This window comes from Anas acuta, chromosome 6 (genome assembly GCF_963932015.1).
Source record: "Anas acuta chromosome 6, bAnaAcu1.1, whole genome shotgun sequence".
Taxonomy (NCBI): Eukaryota; Metazoa; Chordata; class Aves; order Anseriformes; family Anatidae; genus Anas; species Anas acuta.
Genome location: NC_088984.1, coordinates 27,384,530 through 27,404,729, shown reverse-complemented (window position 1 = coordinate 27,404,729; position 20,200 = coordinate 27,384,530). Strand labels below are relative to the sequence as shown.

At 38.4% G+C, this 20,200-nt stretch overlaps 2 protein-coding genes across 5 annotated transcripts in view; one reads left to right on the top strand and one right to left on the bottom strand.

The window, feature by feature from the left end:
- Positions 1-6,607: 6,607 nt before the first annotated feature.
- On the bottom strand, positions 6,608-14,729 carry WDR12 (WD repeat domain 12). Its single transcript, XM_068685992.1, has 13 exons — positions 14,553-14,729; positions 14,374-14,468; positions 13,993-14,087; positions 13,261-13,367; positions 12,272-12,387; positions 11,596-11,750; positions 10,794-10,839; positions 10,056-10,141; positions 9,716-9,856; positions 9,495-9,600; positions 8,539-8,671; positions 7,632-7,704; positions 6,608-7,038 (listed from the first exon to the last, which is right to left on the bottom strand). The coding sequence occupies exons 1-13, from the start codon at positions 14,591-14,593 to the stop codon at positions 6,961-6,963; spliced, it is 1,272 nt and encodes a 423-aa protein (XP_068542093.1). The 5' UTR covers positions 14,594-14,729; the 3' UTR covers positions 6,608-6,960.
- The window catches only part of CARF (calcium responsive transcription factor), a 36,863-nt gene continuing 31,383 nt past the window's right edge, over positions 14,721-20,200 (top strand). For 3 of the 4 annotated variants that reach the window (XM_068685988.1, XM_068685986.1, XM_068685985.1), the window contains exons 1-3: positions 14,721-14,783; positions 18,064-18,114; positions 18,741-18,862. In XM_068685988.1, the coding sequence (XP_068542089.1) occupies positions 18,108-18,114; positions 18,741-18,862 (129 nt within the window). In that variant the 5' untranslated portion in view covers positions 14,721-14,783; positions 18,064-18,107. The remainder of the gene's footprint in view (positions 14,784-18,063; positions 18,115-18,740; positions 18,863-20,200) is intronic. The other variant, XM_068685987.1, reaches the window with a different exon arrangement.

The window sequence follows — 20,200 nt, the reverse complement described above, 5'->3', positions numbered from 1 at the left end:
TATGTAGCATCGTTCTCTTATCTCAATCCATCAGGCTTCCCAGCAACAAAAAGAAAATAGACTGAAGTTAAACTTAATACCTTTATAGAGGTCATCAGGGCACTTGTATTGCAATGATCTTCTTTCAGTGTAATGTTTCTTTGGACAATGTTAGGCAGAATCACATTCAAAGACTAAATCAGATTTCAACTTGATGTTTTGTCTGAAATCAGAGGAGTTGAATTGACTATGCAGGCCTGACTATTTGTAGAGAACGAAACTTAATCAAGACAACAGTTAAACAAAAAGATTGGTGGTTTGAGCTATTTGTGCCTTACATCAGAAGTAATTAGGACCACAGACACTGAGGAAGGATTAATTTCTGGAGAGTGGGTGGTAGCTTAAGCTACGTGAATGTAGACATCTGACTGTGCTCATAGGCTGTGGGAGATGGTTCTTTGGTACAGGAATGGTAACATCCATGCTGTGAAGTTCACAAAGCCCTGCTGTTAGTTACCACGACTGCTGCTTATCAAACCTGAGCATCAGCTGCACTTCCTTTCTGCTTGCCCCCTGTTTTTCACGTGCGCAGTTCTAATAGTGGAGGAAGGACTGATAGCAGAGACATCTGTAGCATAAGTGTAAATAACAACAAGGTGTGTCAAAAGCAAATACTGCTTAACATAATAGCCCTAGCATCATAATGTGATCAGTAGTATATGTGGGTAGAGTGGCAATGCATTAGACACACAAAATGTGTGCTATATAGGGTCATTTTAGCCTGCAGATCAACACCTGATATATTTAAAAGGAGGAAAGACTTCACAGCTTTCATCTTGATATTCCTGTGATGAATAAAATTCTAGATATTTTCCTTATAAAACAGGGAGTGGATAGCAAAATAAGGGAAGTAAATGGCAAGAAGATATTACTGTAGTAGGAAATAAAAAAGCCTTTCATTTGTCTCTAATTTTTTACAGTACCAGCCCTATAGAGTTCTGTGTCAAAAATTATTAAAAAATAATGAGGAAAGGCTCAGTAGGAAGTGGTGAAAGCAATACTCAAGCCAGCTAAGCGAAATAGTTAAATTCAAATGTCTGCCAAGATCTAAAAGATACAATTCAGACATCCCAAAACTGAAGATATTTTTCAGTTGCTACACTGTACTGCTGCAAGCTAAGACAAGATTAGAAATAGATTTTTCTTTCATTAAAACAAACTTCTCTGGTAGATAGTGTAATATGATTCACAACAATGATCAATTATAATGTTATATCTTATAATCCCCTTGTTTTCTCTAGCAAGCAATACTATAAATACCCCACAGATTCAGAATGGTGTATGGTGGGATGATGCATGAGTTATAAACCGTTCTTCTTGCAAAACAACTTGGCATCTGTTTAGCACGACACCCTGGATTTGTACATTTAAATACCAGCAGATAAGTAAAACTGAAATAGATGGGGGAATTGTAGTCCCTTTACCTTCTCATCTTTTGTGAGTTCTTGTTTATTCTGTGGTGCCAGCATCTCAGGCAGTACTTTTCATACTTAAACATCTGCTGTTTTGATTCCCCTGTTTAAATAGATTGGATTAGGAGGGGAGAAAACCATCTTCTCCTCCCCCTCGCCATTCTGCTCTAAAGCTTAGTTAAAAGGTTTGGCTGAAATACAGCTTTTTTTTTCCCCCTAAACTGGTTCTAACTCTTACTTTTCAGCTACATCAAGATACAAGGTCAAATTAATTACTGTAAATTACATCCAGACTGTGTGTAAAGTTCTCTATGAATCTATAAGCCCATTGATTTTGATACGCTTCACTGTCTTAACTCGTGTTCTAAAATTACAGTAGTGTAGCTGAAATCAGAATCTGTTTAAATCTCTGCTATTTAGATCTAGGAAGCATTTAAGCTGGCATTTTAACTGCAGGAGGGTAACTATCAGAGACTATCCATTGAGAGTCTGTGTATGCTTTTAAACCTAATGGCAAAACCTTATTCTTATTTAATTTTTTAAAAGCAAAAAATAGTTCTCCAATAAAAGGACCACTTGCATGTTGGTGCAAGATGGGAAAAAGATCTTGTGTAACACCAAGCACTGTTCCTTATCCCTCTTCCAAGTATTCACCTGCTGACAGGAAATTACAAAACCTCATGCTGTGCACAAATGAGCTCCAGCAAGATTATGAACTAATAATCTAAGATCTGAAATATAAGATTCCTAATCTAAAATTGAGAGTGGAACAGTCAAATATCTCTCTGAGCTTACAAGCATCTCAAACAGATTCTGGACCCTGATGGTACTCAGTGAAATTGTCAGATTTTGACTTGCTGATTTTTATTTTATATATATAAATTATGATCAGAAACAATTCCCAAATTAACTTCAAATGGCTAAGATTCAGGCTGAAGTTGATGCAAAACTTGAGAGAAAAGATGAGAGAGAAGGAAGTTTGTTTTTTAAATTAGAAAGTACTGTATTTACTTGAAGAGGGGAGATTAGAAAACAGATGTTTGTTGGGAATCCAAAACACATCATGTGAACAACTCTTCTCGCTAATGCACACCCATGCCACACCTTCCAGGCTCCTGTTCAAAGCACATGTTTTCAGCAGATGCCTCTGGGTATCCACATCCACTGTTTGATGAGCAGTTTGCCTTCAAACTTCAAGTAACACAAACAAGGGATTTATGTCACTCATCAGCCTTCAGTTCTGTATGTGTTTTTAAAATAGAGAGTATAGCTTACTTGCTGTCATTCCCCTAGCCCCCAGATAACCTCTATATCACAGAAAGAAATAGTGATCTTGCTGTCAGAAACCTATGTATTACACTTTGGTTAATGTGGTAAACTTGAAACTGCTAAGCTGTTGTACCAGATATTAAGTGTATGCAGGGATATATGCACAGGCACAGTAATGATGTCATTTAGCATGGAGAATAATTTAAGTCTCCTCTTTCGTGTTGAATAGATTCAGTAAAGAATAATGTAGTTCCAACACTAGATAACCATGTTTTGGCTTGTCAAATAATAAAAATGACTGAAAATAATTAGTATGTGTTAGTGGCAGAAAAAGTGATACCATTTTGTATTTGTATTCTACATTTAAATTCATACTGGCACTACTTACAGATGCTTACGTTTATCTCTAATTTGACGTCCAGCTTTGCATCAGATGCCACCACATATTCATCTCCATTCTTTGGTGAGTTTACTTCAATTTCCAATATTTCTGCTGCATTTTGCTGACCTGTCTTGTATATGGAAATCCACGAGGTGTGTGCACAAATAATGAACTGCAATGTTTTTCAACAACTGCAATAGATAATTAGATGATACAGTTAAAGGGGAATGATTAAGTCAGTGAGCATTTCCCAGATGCTCTTCTAAGTGATCTCAACTGCCTGTCATGTGTAGTTTACAGCATCTGACTAAATGTCAGAACTTCTCTAGTCTAAATTTATGAGCCATAGATAATAGCATGATAAGGGGAGATTTTTTGAATAAGAAATTTTAATTATTGGAACATTCTGCTGTAACAAAAATTGGCATATAATTTTTCTCCATAAAGCTTTCTGTGACTGCTAGTTCACATTCAGGGATCGTTTCAAACATTCTAAGAAATTTCTTTGCTTAAATTATATGCTGAAAATCTCAGCAGTAATCCCAGAGTGCTTATTTCAATGTTTGTTTGGTTTTATAGTCACTTAAACTTAAAAGAAGATCCTCTGTGGCAATGCAATATAAATTGGTCGTGGGCTATTAGTTGCCCAATGAAATAAATTTCAAAGATATGCGAAGTTGACATTTGGAAGTTCTGAATATGAATATTCAAACCAATGCAGAAATTTACATTTTTATCGTTTGAGTTATGCTTTCAGCATTCCATACAGTAAACGGCCTGATTTGGATGGTTGGTAGACTCATGCAGACTGAGCAGCTGTCTTTTCTAAATCAGATTCATCCAGCTTCTCACTGGCAGCTGAAAAGCCTCTTATTCTGGTGTTCATACAATTTCTAGGACAATTTTAATTAGTCACCGCAACAGTTAATTTGAATGCAAATTTTTGCCCCCTTTTTTGCCCCCGCAGAATTTGAGTTCTGTGACAAATGCTTCCATGAAATATACTTGGTGATTTGAACTTGGTTCAACTTTTATTTTTTTTGGCGTATGAATTGTAACATAAGCTACTGTAACCTGTTTCTTTCTAACAGTTTGTGCAGCTCTTTGCATCTGTGTGACTTCTCTCACCTGAGGTGACGAGTTGTCCAGCTTGGCCACAAGTATGCATTCTCAAAGTATGCTTAGTAAAAACTTACAGGTAAACAATAACTAATTCTACTAAACGTGAATATGTAGTTTCCATTAGAAGTATATTCCTTTTTCCACAAATATTTTTCCTTCCAAGCTTTCTGAAATATTTGTTTAAATTGTAGAAGTAATTTTAATCTCTTTTAACATACGTATGCTGAAATCTTGGGAAAATCTTGGGAAGCATGTGGAGTTTATACTGAAAATTTATCAGCTTACACAAAACTCATTTAGGATCATATAGAGATATTTTCATTAAGGAAAAACCTTGCTACCACTAGCAGCAAGAAGCCCTTTTTAAAAAAACAAAACGCAAACTGTAACTGTGTGAGCTACGGGCTGTGTCAAACAAACTGATAGTGTTTCCAGTGTAGGTATGCTATCAAATGTGGCAGTGGGTTAGGAAAGTTATTTGAAAAGCTGGTAAGTGATTTGTGTTGAGAAAAGCTCTTCTATTTTAAATGCCTAAACACTAGAATAATCTCCAAACAAGACGCTTGTAGAAACTTAACTGATGTGCTTGTAAAGTGACTTTTTACTGTTTATCAGGAAGTCCAATGGCACAGTATTCTTAACTTTCTCTGGAAGTTTAAAAAACGTATTTGGCAAATTTAGTGGTATACTATGCAGTAATAAAAATATAAGTTGCAGATAAAGAATGATAAATTCATTATTAAAACAAAAAAACCTGCAATAAGTCTACTTGTTATTTGCATAATTCAGCAGCCTTTTGTGCATTGGCCACGAAGGTTCTTTTAAAAAAAAAAAAAAAAGACAACCTCATAAAAATGGTGTCAGACTTCAGTTTGGTAACTGAAGTGTTTAAGCTGTGAGGAGAATAGTTAAAAAATATGCAAAACTTAATTTTACATTATACATGTAAAATTAGTTTAATCTTAATTGACTTTTAGGTCTTCTACTTAGGCTTTCTTCAAAAATAAACTGACTTACAGCTCAGTTCTGAACAAAAAATGATGACAAGCAATCTTATTTGCAAAAAGATGAAAATTGAACTGTTCTTCAGTTTAGCAGAGGAGAGACTGGAACTGATCAAATATAACTCTAGGGCTGAATTTTATTTTTATTCAGTTGATGATTAAATAATAAAGTGACTTGCTTAATTGTAAGATTTTTCCATTAATTACTTTTCACAGAAATTTGTTGTTGATTTTTCCCACATGAAATAATGACATTTTTAATATATCAGGGCCAATTAGTTAAAAAATAGTTTTATGGAGAACTTTTATGTTGAGAGGGAAGGGAAGAGTAGTATGGAGTAGATCTAATTTCTCTGAAGAGACAGTCATGAAATTTTCACTAAGATCTAGTACAACCATGTTGGTCTTACGTTGCATAGTCTGGCAATAGATCCTGTGCCAAATTCATATAAATGCTTTGAAATATTTTATTATGGATTAAACAACTTATTAAATGATGTGTGCGTAGGAGCAAAGCCCACAAGTCTGGAGGCAGTTAGACATACTGAGAAAGATTGATGTTCAAGAATGCCAAGATGATGCTGAAACAGGCAAGTTGCTCTATCTGTAAGCAAATGACTGCAGCCTTTGGCCATTCTGTGCTGTTCTCCACAAAGAAGTATTAAAAAAAAATAAAATCACCAAACAGTTCTATTCATACAACTCCCTCTATTAGTGCGCATATGTATGTCTGCGTAAGTTTTGCATGCTCACAAATTTAACGTGAAAGAAGCACTTAAAATGGAATACCAAATTATACATTTCTTTTTTTTTTTTTTTTTTTTTAAAAACAGTTCACTGCTTAAATGCTTTGAAACACTTATTTCTCGTAAGTATTAATTGCATTTGTCCTATTATCCTAGAAATACTATATATAAGACAGAAGGAGAGTTCAGTCCCTGCAGAGAGTTTAAAAAGCAGCTCTGCCATTCTGGTATAGATTTTGGATGTTAAAAATACAACTTCAGTGTGAGTATTCTACAGATGCAGATTTTAAACCATACTGATAGAATGATTTAGATACAAGTTGTGTTATAAACAGATAGCTGACTTTATTCAGTTTGTTTTGATATTTTTGATAATTTCAGTTAATTACTGGAGTGAAATCTAAGTTGTGACTTGGCTGTGTTGTAAGTACTGTTTTACAATAATCTAGTAATAATGCCAGTTCAGATTTTGTTTCACCATCTACATTTGCACTGCAAATATACTAAGTGTTATCCTAAAAAGCAGACTGCATTTGTCAGTAAAGGACCTAATCTTAAAAACTGCCAACCACCATACTTAGATTAGAGTTGAAGTCTGATTTTTACATCAAGTGAGGCACTAAAACAATGAACTATAGATAAAAGTTTATTTTTTTTAAAGGGAAAGATAAACTCAAAAATAATTTAGTCCAGTGAGTAATTTTTCTTTAAGTGTCAGGAATAGTTTACTGTTATTAACAGGTCTATACAAATAGCCATTTAAAAGATCTTAAATTGAAAGCAATTGACAAGGGAGGAAACAGCCTTTGCTTTGTTTCACAGTAATCATGGTTGAAGCTGCTGGTTGTCATTCTGTTGTTACAGATACAGGTTAATAAGACAAAAAGTAGGAACAACTGCTCTCTGAGCAACAAAAACCTCCTTCAGGTGTTAACGGAGTGACTGCTGCAAAATGTTTTTTAAAAAAATCTTCTGGCAGTTGTCCTTCATGCTCCGACGTCAGAGGCTGTGGCTGGGTATCTGTAGCAATATAGTTTGTTGTCTGCACCACCACTCAATAGTAACTGATGACAGGAAAAGAGAATTGTGATTAATACCAGAACTAAGCAAAATACCCAAACAAAATTTAAGAGACCCTCATCTTTTTCTCTTTTGAAGACATGAACAGGAAAAGCAACAAATAATGAACTGTTAATGTATGACTAAAACTCAAACTGTGGAAGCAATCTCCTTCTGAAATTAGGAGAAAAAGGTTTTGTGGAAAACTTCTAAAGCTCTTCTAAAGCTCTTCCTGCCTTTTCCTGTTTCCTAACAGGAACCTTATTGAGAGTTTTAAACCTTAACAAAATATTTTCTTAATTTTATGCATGTGTGTACCACTAGAGTAGCAGAACAGCTTGCTATAGAGGATTATAAAGTTCCTCCATTCTACATGCAATGTCTCAGTTCATGCTGCTCTTTTAGTCTCTATGGCAGCAAACAATACTATGGAACATGTTTTTTGTTGTTGTTTTTTTTACCCACTGTAAAAACCAAAGCAACTACTCAAACTTCCTGATGTCTTCCACTGTTAAGCATAAAGGAAGAAATATTGCTTTTAGCGTGCTTCGTAACCAGAATGTATATAAATAGAATAACTTGCTTTTTGGATTCTTACCCCTGTTTCTGTCCAGTCCACACACAAAACCTTATCTTCATGAGCAGCCAAGTCATAGAGAGGAGCTTTGCAACTGGTAAAACACAAGGATTTACAGTCACGCATTTGAAATTGTGAGTAATTATAGTCAGCAAAATCAGTTCCTGGAAGAAATACTGTCACAATGGTATCACACAGATGTGGTCTTAGCAGTTAAACATTTTAACAACATTTGTATCTTCACTGTCTGTGATGTTTTCACTGCTTTCTCCACAGCTGTTTACAGTAGTTTTAACCTCCCCTACATCCCTAAAGAGAAAAGCAGCGGTGTTTTTCACCTTCTTCTAACCTACTTTGAGACTGAAGTGTAATGACTTCTTTTTTTTTAGGAACAGTTTATTATATATTTTTTTCTTCCATTTAGATACTGTTTGACTATTTTTTTTCCAGGAAAAGCCATTTATATCTTCTGAATGCAAACCAATTCATTTTTCAGAAATTTGTTATGGAAGTTCTGAAAAGAGTAGCAAGTTCATTATTCATGCTATTAGGTTCATTTTATAGAAGTAGTATGTATGTTGTTCCTTGAAGTAGAGCAATGTGTAACAGACTTTCTGCTGTTCTTAATCCCAGTAGCAATGTTAGAGTTCCTGCCTTCTGCATTTCAATCAATGCTGTTCTTAATGCCAAGTCAATCATGTGCTGGAACACCATACAGCTATTACAGATATTAAGCCATAGGTCATCATGTCGATTACAAATACTTTTCTTCCTTTCATTATATGCTTGACTTCTAAATCCTAGAGGATTTCCAGAAATACTAAAGAAATTTCCAATAAATTTCTCAGACTGATCTCACTAATTCATTGGGTTAACTGACCATGTAAGCTTACATTCCTTTGACTAGTAAGGAACACATTTATTTTACCTCCTTGTGTCCCACAGCTTCACAATGTTGTCTAGAGAACCAGAGATTAGCTGATGCTCATGGGTGGGTGACCACTTCACAGATGTCACCCAGCCTGTGTGAGAAGTCAGAGACAGGAGAACCAAGGAGCCATCTGGACAAAAGAGAAAAGCTACTCAGCAGATGTCAACTGAAACAGGCCCTTGAAGATGCATCCAAAATCCAGTGGGGAAGAAAAAGTCAGCAACACATTTGTGTTCAAGGTAAGTGTTGATATTCTAATACCCTGCAATTCTGATTTCATATATCACAGTGAACTTGAAGAGAGTAAACATTGGGGGGGGGGGGGGGGGAAGCTACCCAAGTTCTGGTAAAAATAATTTAAAACAATCAAAATGTATTTTCTAGTCCCTAAACTCTCTTTACATTTAAGATTTTTGAAAAACAAAATAAATAAATGTTTTTATTATTAAAAAATAAGATAATACTGTTATATGCTGAACTCCGGATGAGATTTATAGGCGCTAAACAAGTAAATATATCTATGAAATAAATCTGGTTGATTCAGTCATAACTGACTAGCAGTCCTGTCAGAGATGACACCACTATAGCATAACAAAGTGACTACTATTTTACTTTAATGATGGTCCTACCTACCAATACAGGGACTGAATCTTTTTTAAGAAAAAAGTTCAGGTTTTGCAAAAACCCAGTTGAATATACTTTAGTAAGTTTGAAGAAAAAAGGACAACCTAAGTTAAGTTCTCTAAATCACTAGGTAAAAAAATCAAAAGAGTCTTGTACCAAGTTACAGAAAATAGAATTAATGTCTATATTTAACAAAAGCTCCCAAATGGCTTGTTTCAAGCAAAGGCACCAGAAAACACTTCTTGAAATGTCTCCTAACAGGGAGAAATTCTGATTTTTGGAGGAAAAAAAAAAAAAAGACTTAATGAATGTGCATTATTTTGTTTCACCTTTGCTGCGAGGATCCCATAGTCTAATATGTCTGTCAGTGCTCCCAGATGCAAGACGTCGACAAAGTGTTGAGTAGGAGACAGAATTAAACACTTTGTTTCCCGTCTGTCAAAAAAATAAATAAATGAATAAATTGGGGAGGGGGCGGGGGACAGGGAGGACTATCATTTTTGTACAGCTTTTATCTTTAAGCTGAATATACAAAGTACAGTGATCTCACCAAAGTTGATTTGAGACCTCCTGTCTCAGCATCCCAGAGCTTAATGGTATGGTCCCACGATGCACTGCAAATTTCTTCAGCATCTGACCACAGCACGGAGGAGATGGCTTCTGTGTGGCCAGAGAGGGTTGCCAGGGGAGTCTAAAATTCGAAAGTGAGAAGAGATTAGATTGAGTATCATTTATACATTTGTTCTTTCAATAAATAAAAGAAAGAATCTGGTCATTCTCAGGCACATCACAGAAATTTTTTTGGTCTTGTAAATATTAACAAATAAGAATTTCTTTCTATGGTCACGCTTCTCAGATAAATTCCTGGACAAACCTGGAGTTCATCTTACCCTTGTTAGTCCCAACTGTTCTGTTTTCTGCTTCTTCCGTGGTCTGTTTGCTGCTTCTTCCATTTCATCCTCTTCATCTGTAGGGACTATGACAAAAGACAGGCCTGATCTAGAGGTTTCTGAAGTTGTAATAGTGTTTTTAAGACCATCCTGCCTCACCAAAAATCCCAACAGGAAGTCAAGTGCGGGGTAAACACAATCTTTCTTTTAGATACAGTGCCTACATATATACACCCAACTGGAAAAATATGACTGGTAACAGTGATAGAGAACATGCAGATTAAAAAAACAAAAAACAACAACAACAACAAAAAAAACTGTTTCTAGAAAAGACCTGTCTATCTTATTGTCCTCCATACTGTGGTGTTGATAGACCAGAAAAATCACCCACAAACCTTTGTTTTGTAGAGTCTATATTAAAACAGGCATGTTTAAATAAAACAGACACATAATATTGTGTTCTGAATAAAACAGCAACAGGTTGTTAATAACCACACCTGAAAATTTTACCACCCAAAACAGTACTTTAAAATAGTTATGTACAGGCTTACAAAGCTATTGTTGTGTCTGTGTCCCATCCTGTTCCCCTCCTCCCCCCGTCCCCTCCCAAAAAAAAGTCAGAGCTTGCTTTTATTGAAATTCAAATTTTCATTATAAAGTATTCATGTATTCATCATGCAGGCTGTTGTAAGTACAGTTCTGAAGACAGCCAAGGATCCCAGACTAGACTTATCTTACCTGCAGACCAAATCTTTAACATTTTATCCCAAGACCCACTGCAGAACTGTAAAAATAGAAACATTTTGTTAAAAGTTGATCCAGACAAGCCTTGCAGGTCATACTAAGTACAGTTCCTGCTTGAAAAAAAATAACCAATGGATTCTGAGCTCCTCGAATGAGACTAAAGAAGTTTTTGTATAGATCAAATTACTCTTTTTTCCCCTCCTTTCTTTGCAGGAAGAATATCTACAAAACATCTCTTTCTTTCATCACCAGATTTTATTTTAATCCTTTTCTTACTGAGGCAAGCTGAGAGGGGTGACTCTACCTTCGGTATGAATGCTCTTACGTACTGAAGTCCTGAAGGGAAAGGACCTCTTCTGTCACTTGCTTTTTATGAATATCACTCTTGAAATATTTTTTTTTTCCCATTCAAAACTACTGTGAAAATATTGGTTGAATTTGAAAATAGTTCATTATAACCTGTATTTATGTCTGTCAAATGCAATGTTTCCTTAAAAATGAACATTCAGCTTCACTCAACAGAAGTCAAAAGCAGCAGTATAATGGCTTGGCTATCTAAAGTCACCTTCAGCTTTTTGTCATACTAGAGGTAAGTGCACTGCTTTGTTGAAAAGATTTAGTGTTGATGTAGCACATATAATCTTTAATAACCATCATTTATAACAGGAATGGAAAAGTCAGTGTGTTGGTCACAATAACACAATGACCAGTAATACCTAGGGCCAAAAAAAATATATTTTTGAGATATAGGTTGCTAACATCCCAAAAGACAGGTTTCTTTTAAGAAGTCACTCACTTTAGTTCGCGTGCAATCAACAGCTATAGAGTCCACACTCCCAGCATGCCCCCTGCAGCAGTGAAGGGCTTTCACTTTGTTCTTCTCTGCATTCCACTCCCAGAGCAGGATAGTTTGATCCATAGAGGCACTGAGTAACAGGCAGGATAGACTATCTGAGGAAGAAAGAAGTCACGTTCACACCAAAGTCAGCTTACCAAAGCATTTATAGTAATTATTCTAATTGAAGATGAAATAGTAGATAGAAACCCAGACCATATTATCAGTTTACGCTGTTATTCTGCAAGTACAATTAATGTAAATGTTTACATACAAAATACTGCATACAAATATTTACTGATAAAGACTGAAAGGATGATAGACAATACGAATGCTAAAGTACAACATTCATTACTGTAATGGTGCCAGTAAAACAATCCGTTAACTTCATCATCAAGACTTCTGACAAGAGGCTGAAGTAATTTTTAACATCTAGATTTCTAGACATCGTCCTGGGCAATGCGTTGGTGTCCTATTTGAGCAGGGGGCTTGGACCAGATAATTTCCAGAGGTCCCTTCCAACTGTAACCATTCTGTGATTATTAAATAGTCATTCACTATCATTTCAACATATTCAACACTGAATTTATCCCACAATAAATCAAGCTATTACTGCTCCCATAATATATATGCTGACCTTGCTTCACCCATGCCACATCCTTCACTACTTCTGTATGACCAGCTATTGTCATGATAGATTTTCCTTCCAAAGACCAGATTCGAGCAGTCTGATCATAGCAGCCAGTTAATATCCTGCAAAATACAGAATTTGAAGTATTCTTGTCTTTAAAAACAAACATGTTTTTATGAAAGAACACAACAACCAGAAAATGGGAAAAAAAAAAAAAAAGTAACATAGCAACTGGTTAGCTGAAATGAATTAAAAATGTAACTGCTTTGTATTAAAAACAAACAAACTTGGAAAAGTTAAAAAAATATTTTTTTTTTTTTGTTACAGTGCAAGGCTTTGTTAAAACCTACAAGTGCAAGGCTTAAGAGTAAAAGAGTAGCAATGAGAGGGAATACTGCATATTCTGGTAGGTGAAACTTAACATCTCATACGTTATTTAAAATAAAAGATAATAACATGCTGTTATTGTAGTATGTAACATGAGGATCTCAAAGCACTTTCAAACCATTATTTCATAGAGAAGCATGGCCTAGCTGTTTGGAAATAAATTTAAAAATATTGTACAAAAGGACAATTATAAGTGCATTTTAAAGAAAAGCTCTGTACAAAGCTACATAATTGTATTTGTTACTACATGAACGTCACATTTGAAGTCTAAATGATTTAAGCTTTAAAATAGAAATCTTGGTGTCCTTTAAGAAATAGTGATCAGTATTTGTGTTATCCATTTCTACTAACAGCATCTCAAGCAGTTGTTTTCTGCTGTGTTAAAGTTGCTGTCAGCAGAGAACAGAGGTGTTAAAACCGAACTCCTTACAAAAGCAAGTAGTATCTGACTGACTTGCTAGGTTAAAAGGAAAAATCAAAACAAATCAAGAAAAAATAGACTTAATAGACTTTTAAAGATACAGAATAGGACTTCATTTGACACCATGGAGTCCTCTGCATACAACAGGAATAAGTAATATAAACTTAGAACTGGTTTACTGTGGTACCATTCTTCAGTGGCTTGAACAGAACTGATCCAGTCATCATGGAAGATGCACTCCTCTGGTTGAGGGGCCATGTATTTCTCCACATACTCTATTTCCACCACTTCTTCCTGAGTTCACAGACAGAAGAGTTATTTAGTGCAGTTTAATTTTTCTTAATAGCATTTATACTTAATTTTAGTGTGGTACAGATATAAAAGTTTATTGAACCAAATGTCTCAGTATCCAAGTATTATCGCTTTCCATAGTTTTAGCAAGTTACAATTAATGGCAAGCTGAAAGCAAAATGAAATAGTTATACTTTTCAGGTTCCTCTTTACTGTATCTACCTATGTAAAAGTCGTGTCTAAAGTAATTCATGAATTTGACTTTTCTAGATGTGATGCTAACCTCTCCTTTTATCTCTCAATGTAACTAAGCACGGGAAGCTAAAACATGTTAGTGATAAACTACATGCAACAATAATTTACCCTCTAAATTGTATAAAGACAACAGCTTGGATTAAGGGTGTTTCTTGCACTGCTCTGTCCTCTACTGTCTAATCATTCTGCAATTGAGAATGACTTCAAACATACAGGACTTTTGTGGAAGTCGGGAAAGGAGAAAAACTGAGCAGGGCAACGTTTCACCAGTTTAGAGATTTACCTAGTTAGGGTGACAGGGTGATACCTTGATACCTTGAACTGAGAGCTGTTGGCTCAATCTGTTTTGCGAAAGAAAGCGAGCATGACTTACCGTGGAGATATTTTCCATCTCCATGTGTGTGACCAGCGGCATACGCAAGAACTGGCCATTGATAAGGAAGTCAAATTCCACATACTTGTGGTCAGCTGAAACAAAGCAGAATTCACTCTCAGGTAGTGCTGTTTAACTGATGCTATCAAGAACAACCTCCCTTTGGGGCTGGCCAGCACGAGCATTAAAAGCCCAGCGCGGGCAGCCCACGGCGTTACGCGAGGGGAGGGAAGGGAGGCTCGCTGCGAGCCACGGGGGCTCTGCCGGCTGTCTGCGCCCGCCCGCTGCTCCCCGAGCCCCTCCGTGCGGCCCGGGCCGGCCCCGAAGCGCAGGGCCGAGGCGGGGCCTGCGGCGGAGCCCCCGGCCCGGCCCGGCCCCTACCGTCGGCGGCCACCAGCAGCTTGTTGATGAGGTGGCTGAGGTCGGTGATCTCGGAGGCCGCGGGCACGGAGAAGGGCACATCCTCCACGGCGTACCTGCGGGCACACGGCGCCGTTAGCCGGCCCTGCGCGGGGGCCTCCCCGTACCCCCCTACCCATCCCAACCCGGCGCGACCTCACCTGGGGTTCTCGGTGCGGAACCGCGCCGTGAGCTGCGCCATGCTGCTGCTGCTGCTGCTGCTGCTGGTGGCGGTGCTGCAGTGCCCGGCCTGCCCCTGCCCCACGCGGCCGCAGCCCCCGCCAGGCCGCGCGCCGCCTCCCTGCTGCCAGCGCGCCCCCTGCCGGCCTCTGGGCGCCGCGCGTGCGCCGAGGGGCGGCCTCCATGGCGGCGCCGGCGGGAGCTGAGGCGAGGTGGGGCGGGCTCGCTCCGGGGGTCGGGGCCGGGCTCCCCTCGCCCCCGGGCTGGGGGAGAGAGAGCGGCGGGGCGGGGGCGCGGCGCCCCGCGGCGAGGGGTGGCAGGGGGTCGGCGGAGGCAGCCTGGCGGCGGCCGGGCTAACGGGGCGCCGCCCCCTCGCCGAGAGGCAGCGGCCGGCCCTGCCCCGTGGCGGTGGGGAAGGTCCTGCCCCGAGCGGAGGGGAGCCGAGCACCCCGGGGTGGGGGACGCCGGCACCTGCGGCTCGCCTCTGCCCTGAGTTCTCCCGTCCCTCCGCGGCGTCCCCGGCAGCGGGCGGGGCCCAGCCCCAGTGCCCCGCGCCCCCCGGAGCTGCCCCGCGGTTCCCTGAGGGGTTCCCCTGAGCCCTGCCGAGCACCCGGGCGCTTCCCAAACCTTCCGTGTGCCCCGTGCAGTACCCGCCTGCTGCTGTACCGCGGACGCGAGCTGAGTCCCGAGCCCGGCACGAGCTAATGTTAAGCTAGTTCAGCTGCCTGCTTGAGGACAGTGCTCTGCTCCAGTTTCGTCCCCGTTACGTTTCGCTGTAATTCATGCCCTTTATAATGGTTTGCTTGTTAGAGCGGTCTCACCAGAGGCAGCTTTTTCAGAGGGAGTGTTGTGTTAAGCTTTGCAATTATTTTAAATCTTTTTATTAAACCTCTTAATTATTATAGGGAAAACTGAGAAAGAATTGTTAGCAAGGCTTCCAAGCGTGTTTACCATCATGAAGTGTAAACTGAGGCCGAGATGAGGCACGTTGCTATCAGCAGTGCTGAAAACATGAACTTAGTCGAGCTTTGGTTTATCTTTTTTCTTCTTTTAACATGGGTGAGCACTGAAGACTCCTGTCTGTAAATGTAAGGGAATGGGCCTATAATCAAAATGGGCTCACATGTTTTCTTCAAGTTCAGTTTTCTTCTAAGAGAAGAGAGACTAAAATCTTGTAGAATTCCCTCAGCGTTAAAATAACTTGATCTGGGATTTTGGAAGACAGTACTTCTCTTTGGGTCTGCCTGCACATAGCCCTCAGAAAGAGCCCTCATAACTGAGGGAAGGCAGAAGCACACAGTCATGTGAGACCTGAGAGTTACATTAGTCTAGAACTGGTGTAGTTGTAGTTGGTTTGTAGGTGTTGCCTCAGCATGAGGTCTGCCTGCCTGCCTTTTGCTGAGTGATCTTGTTTGTCTTTGGAACTGAACTGCTGATGGTAGTATAGTAAGCTATGTTGCAGTGCCTGATGATTGCTCTCTTGAAGATCCCGTCACTAAGACTTCTTAAAATACTAGTGATGGTTGCAGTACTTACCTGTGCTAGCAATTTCTGTGGCTGCCAGCTCTCTGTGGAGTCAAACTGAGGGCAGCAGCAGTTGCAGATACCGCTTTATTTTGAGCAGGGTGCTTCTCAATGGGGAGGCAGGGTGACAGAAGCGGTGCTGCAGTGTTAGGGTGCTGACCCTTGAGTGGGAAGCAGCCATGGAGCAGCGGGCTTGGCAGAGAGCAGCACGTAGGTGGCTCTCCTGGTGCTGTGCTGTGCTGAGGCTGAAGCTGAGGCAAAGAGCTGCCAGCGCTCGAGCTGTGCGTGGGGGATACAGCTGTTGATTCAGTTTTTACACTAAGTTAAACTCCCACCTTTCTCCCTCAACTTCTTGCTAAATGTAGCAAGCCATGGTGTTACATATGCACCACAAAAATTTCAAATGTAAAACATTTATGAAAAGGAGGGATACTTGCGTATTATTCACTTTTTCATGACGAATATCTATGCATATATCTATGAACAGGATTTAGTTGTCTTATTTGGAGAATTTGTTGGCAATATTTAACTATGCCATTTATTAGTTATGTACATGCTTCTGAGCATCTATGTAACAGTATATTTCTTTAGGACAAAAATTTTTTTTTATTTATTTTTTTTTTTTAGGGTTGAATAGAATTTAGGCTGATGCAATCTGGATGGTTAAACCATGAAGTTCCTGGGGTAATGCATGTGCCAGTGGCTTGCCTAGGTTAAAAGAGTGATTATACAAGGTCACTGAACAGAAATATACTGCGGGTGTGTTTTAAACACCAAGATACAACTTTAGGCTCAAGCTATTTCTGTTCTACTTATAACAGGAAGCTGGAAAAATATCATTTTATGTTTGTCCTGCTGCTATCATTTTTCCCTGGGCTGTTATTAACTAGCATGTTAGATACAGAGCATTGGGCTGCTCTGGCCACAGGCCAATGCTGAGACAGCCATTCCTGCACTCTGTGGCAGGTTTGTGGCATGCTCAGAGCACACACCATTGCTGTCTGTCAAACGATTATCTTCAGGTGATTTCTAACAGCTGAAAGTGCTGCCCTGGAAAAAACAACATATATTTATGTCTTTTAATAGGGGGACACTGGATGAGTGATGATGAAATCTAGTTCTGTCTGGCGTGGATTTTTTTTTTTCTATTGTCTGCTTCAGATATTTAAACTGAAACATCCCATAATTGTTCTCAGATCCAAAGCTACAAAATACTTGGTAAACATGATTAACTTAATTTAGAGCTTGGTTTGGAGTGTCTTCACTTGAAAATTGAAAGGAAAAATAAATCTGCTTTAGAGTATTTATTATAATGAGCATATGAGCAGCTTAACTTCATAATGTTGTTCATATCAGTAGAATGCTTTATTCATCTCCAGAAGCTAAGGAGATGTTCTGCTTTGCCCATGGTCCTTTATATCTTTTCAAAGAAAAATAAATATATGCTTTCAGTTGTACAATTCTTTCTGAAAGGCTTTATAGTCTTTTACATTCTCCTTACCAAAGCTGTAAATGGTTTAGATGCCACAGCTGAGATGGTCCATCCGAAGGAATTTGCTGTGTGATGAAGAACATAAAGCTGGTAGGAGTCATGTTCTAACATAATGCTGCCTGTCTCTAAAATAAATATGGAAGAGTATTTATTTCCAAAGAACCTTACTCCCTCCTCCAATACAAATTGCAGGAATTAAGTTTTGTTCTATTCACTTTGGCGTATTTTGTGCGTATTGGAATATATATTAAAAAATAATAATAATAAAATAATAAATATATATATATATATATATATATATACACACACACATGTATATAGCTTAGTAATGTAGAGGCCAGGTTAATTTGTCTTTTTGTTTAGTTCCTTATAAATATTTGGGTTTGGTCACTGCTTTAAAGGCTGTGTTGGCTAGGTGAAAGCCTTATCCTGTGGCTGTGGCAATTCACTGTCTCATATTCTCTGTTTGCTTGAAGGTTTGTAATGGGCAGCTGAGCTCCTTGAAGGACTTTTCTTTGGGATGGGAGGTAAATCTCCAAAGTGCTGAGAACTCTGTTTTTTTGTGTTTCATCCTATGATTCATGCCAAGCTTTGTTTTGAATATCTGGCGCTTTTTGTGCCCAAAGCTTCCAGCTGTAGTCTAACTATAGTAATTTTCTGTAATTTAAATGTTATTTTATACCCCTTTAAAACAAATCCAATTTACTTCAAGATGGCTCTGTGACCGAGTTGGGTAATGCGAGTCCTGAGTGTTTACTGTGGTAATAGATGAATAATATTTTCATAAAGTAGTGCTGGCATATCTGTAAGTACTAAGAATCTCTGGATGTGTATAGATAAGTGCTTGTGGATGTATCTAAATGAAAAGCATAAGAACGTGTATTGTCTGTTTTGTATCTGTGTGCACAATGACAAGTCAAGCAAATTTTCTTCTACAAGGTGCTAAACTATACTCTTGGAGGAACACACTGCAATGTATCTGCAGTGTGTAATAAAGTGGTAAAGAAGCAAGGGCTTTTTATCTTGAGGGCTTTGTTTTTAGCTTGCAGTGGGGTTAGAACCTGTAAAACTTAGATCTTTAACACCAGAAAAAATCCTGTAGCAACCTCTTGATTGAGGCTAGTACTGAAGTAAACTTTTGTAACTTTTCCAGGTCATCTGGTAATGGAAGAAAATGGAGTTGACCACAATGTTGCTATGGAAAGATCTAATGTTTTGTTTGTAGGCAACTGCAATGGTGCAGGACAGTTGGAAACAAACAATCAGGTTTTTCAGGTGAGATATGAACATTCTGTCTTTTTAGATGCTTTCTTTACGTTCTCTCCAATTACTTTACAGTGTGATTTTTCATATTTTGTTATTTGTTCCCTTTACACTAATACATTGTTCCCTTTAGACTAATTTTTTTTGTTCCCTTTGTATTTGTATTTGTTCACTTTAGACTAATATATTGTTGTGTTTTTTAAAAAATACAGAAGTTCCTTCACTTGTATTCTTGTGCCATTCGGTTCTGAACTGATAAACATCCAGATGTTACCTGTAATGACAGCCTTTTAGTAATTATATTTAGTAACTCCTGTTACAGTGCTGAAGAAATACTTATTTTGTTAACAAAATTCTTTATTAAAAGAATTTTGGATGGGTTCAGAACACTTGAAAATTGGGTCAAACTGCTTAGTGACCAGATGTGGAAAAGGGGAACCCAAGGACAACACAAAATATGTATAGACATCAAGTGAAGGGGAATCTTAAGTATAGCTGTTACTAAATGTTGCCACCTATCCTAGCCACAGAGACTTCTGTGAATAAAACGTTCTTGTTCAGATTGCGTTGGCTAAGAGATCATTCGGGTAGCGGGTTAGTAGTGTGTTCATGGCCTTCATACAATCTTGTTGTTTTCTGGTGTGTTTTACAGAGGAGCTGAAACTACATAAGGTTTCTGGCCCAGTTCTGACTTCAGTACAGAATTTAGAAACATTTTTCCTCTCTTTTTTGATTTGCAGTTTCCACATTTTTGTTACAGAAGCATCAAAGCTGGATGTGTAATTGTTGCAGAGAGAAAACCTATTGCCCTTCTTGCACTGGCCAAATGACAGCCTTACAAAACTTACATAGGGCTACCTAATTCTTACTGTTTTTAAATGTTTAATGTTTGTGTTGACAGAGTTGCAACAGGACACATTTATGTTTAAACATTTAAATTTAATACAAATGGAATGTGCTGTGAGATCTCAATTTCTCAAGCTTGAGTAGAATATGTTCTGACTATGTTGGGTTTTTTTTGAGACTTGCAAGATCTGATTCTTGGTCTTGCACTGTGTAATTCTTGGACTTGATTTTGTTTTCTGCTGCTTGTGCTTCTTCTGTGGTAAAGAATTAAGAAAGCGGTCAGTGTATAGAAACTTTGTCTCCATAGCTAAATGCAAGTATCTAAAGGCTGAGAAGAATAATATCTAAGATTTCTTTTTAAGTCAAATTGAGTTGGTGGATGTTCTTTCAGTTTCTGGGTAGTCTTGAGATGTTTTAAAGTGGTAAGTAATTTTGGGGCACAGCTCTTGGGCACAGTGGAATTTCTCTCCTTTTAGTAGAGGGTCAGTTCTAGAAAGCAGAAAT

Coding starts and splice junctions, on each gene's coding strand:
- WDR12 (XM_068685992.1), bottom strand. CDS start 14,593: ATGGCGCAGCTCACGGCGCGGTTCCGCACCGAGAACCCCAG. Junction 7,705..8,538: donor AAGCTGTGGGACACAAGGAG/GTAAAATAAATG, acceptor GTGTTTTACCAG/TTGCAAAGCTCCTCTCTATG. Junction 7,039..7,631: donor TGGACTGGACAGAAACAGGG/GTAAGAATCCAA, acceptor TCCTGTCATCAG/TTACTATTGAGTGGTGGTGC.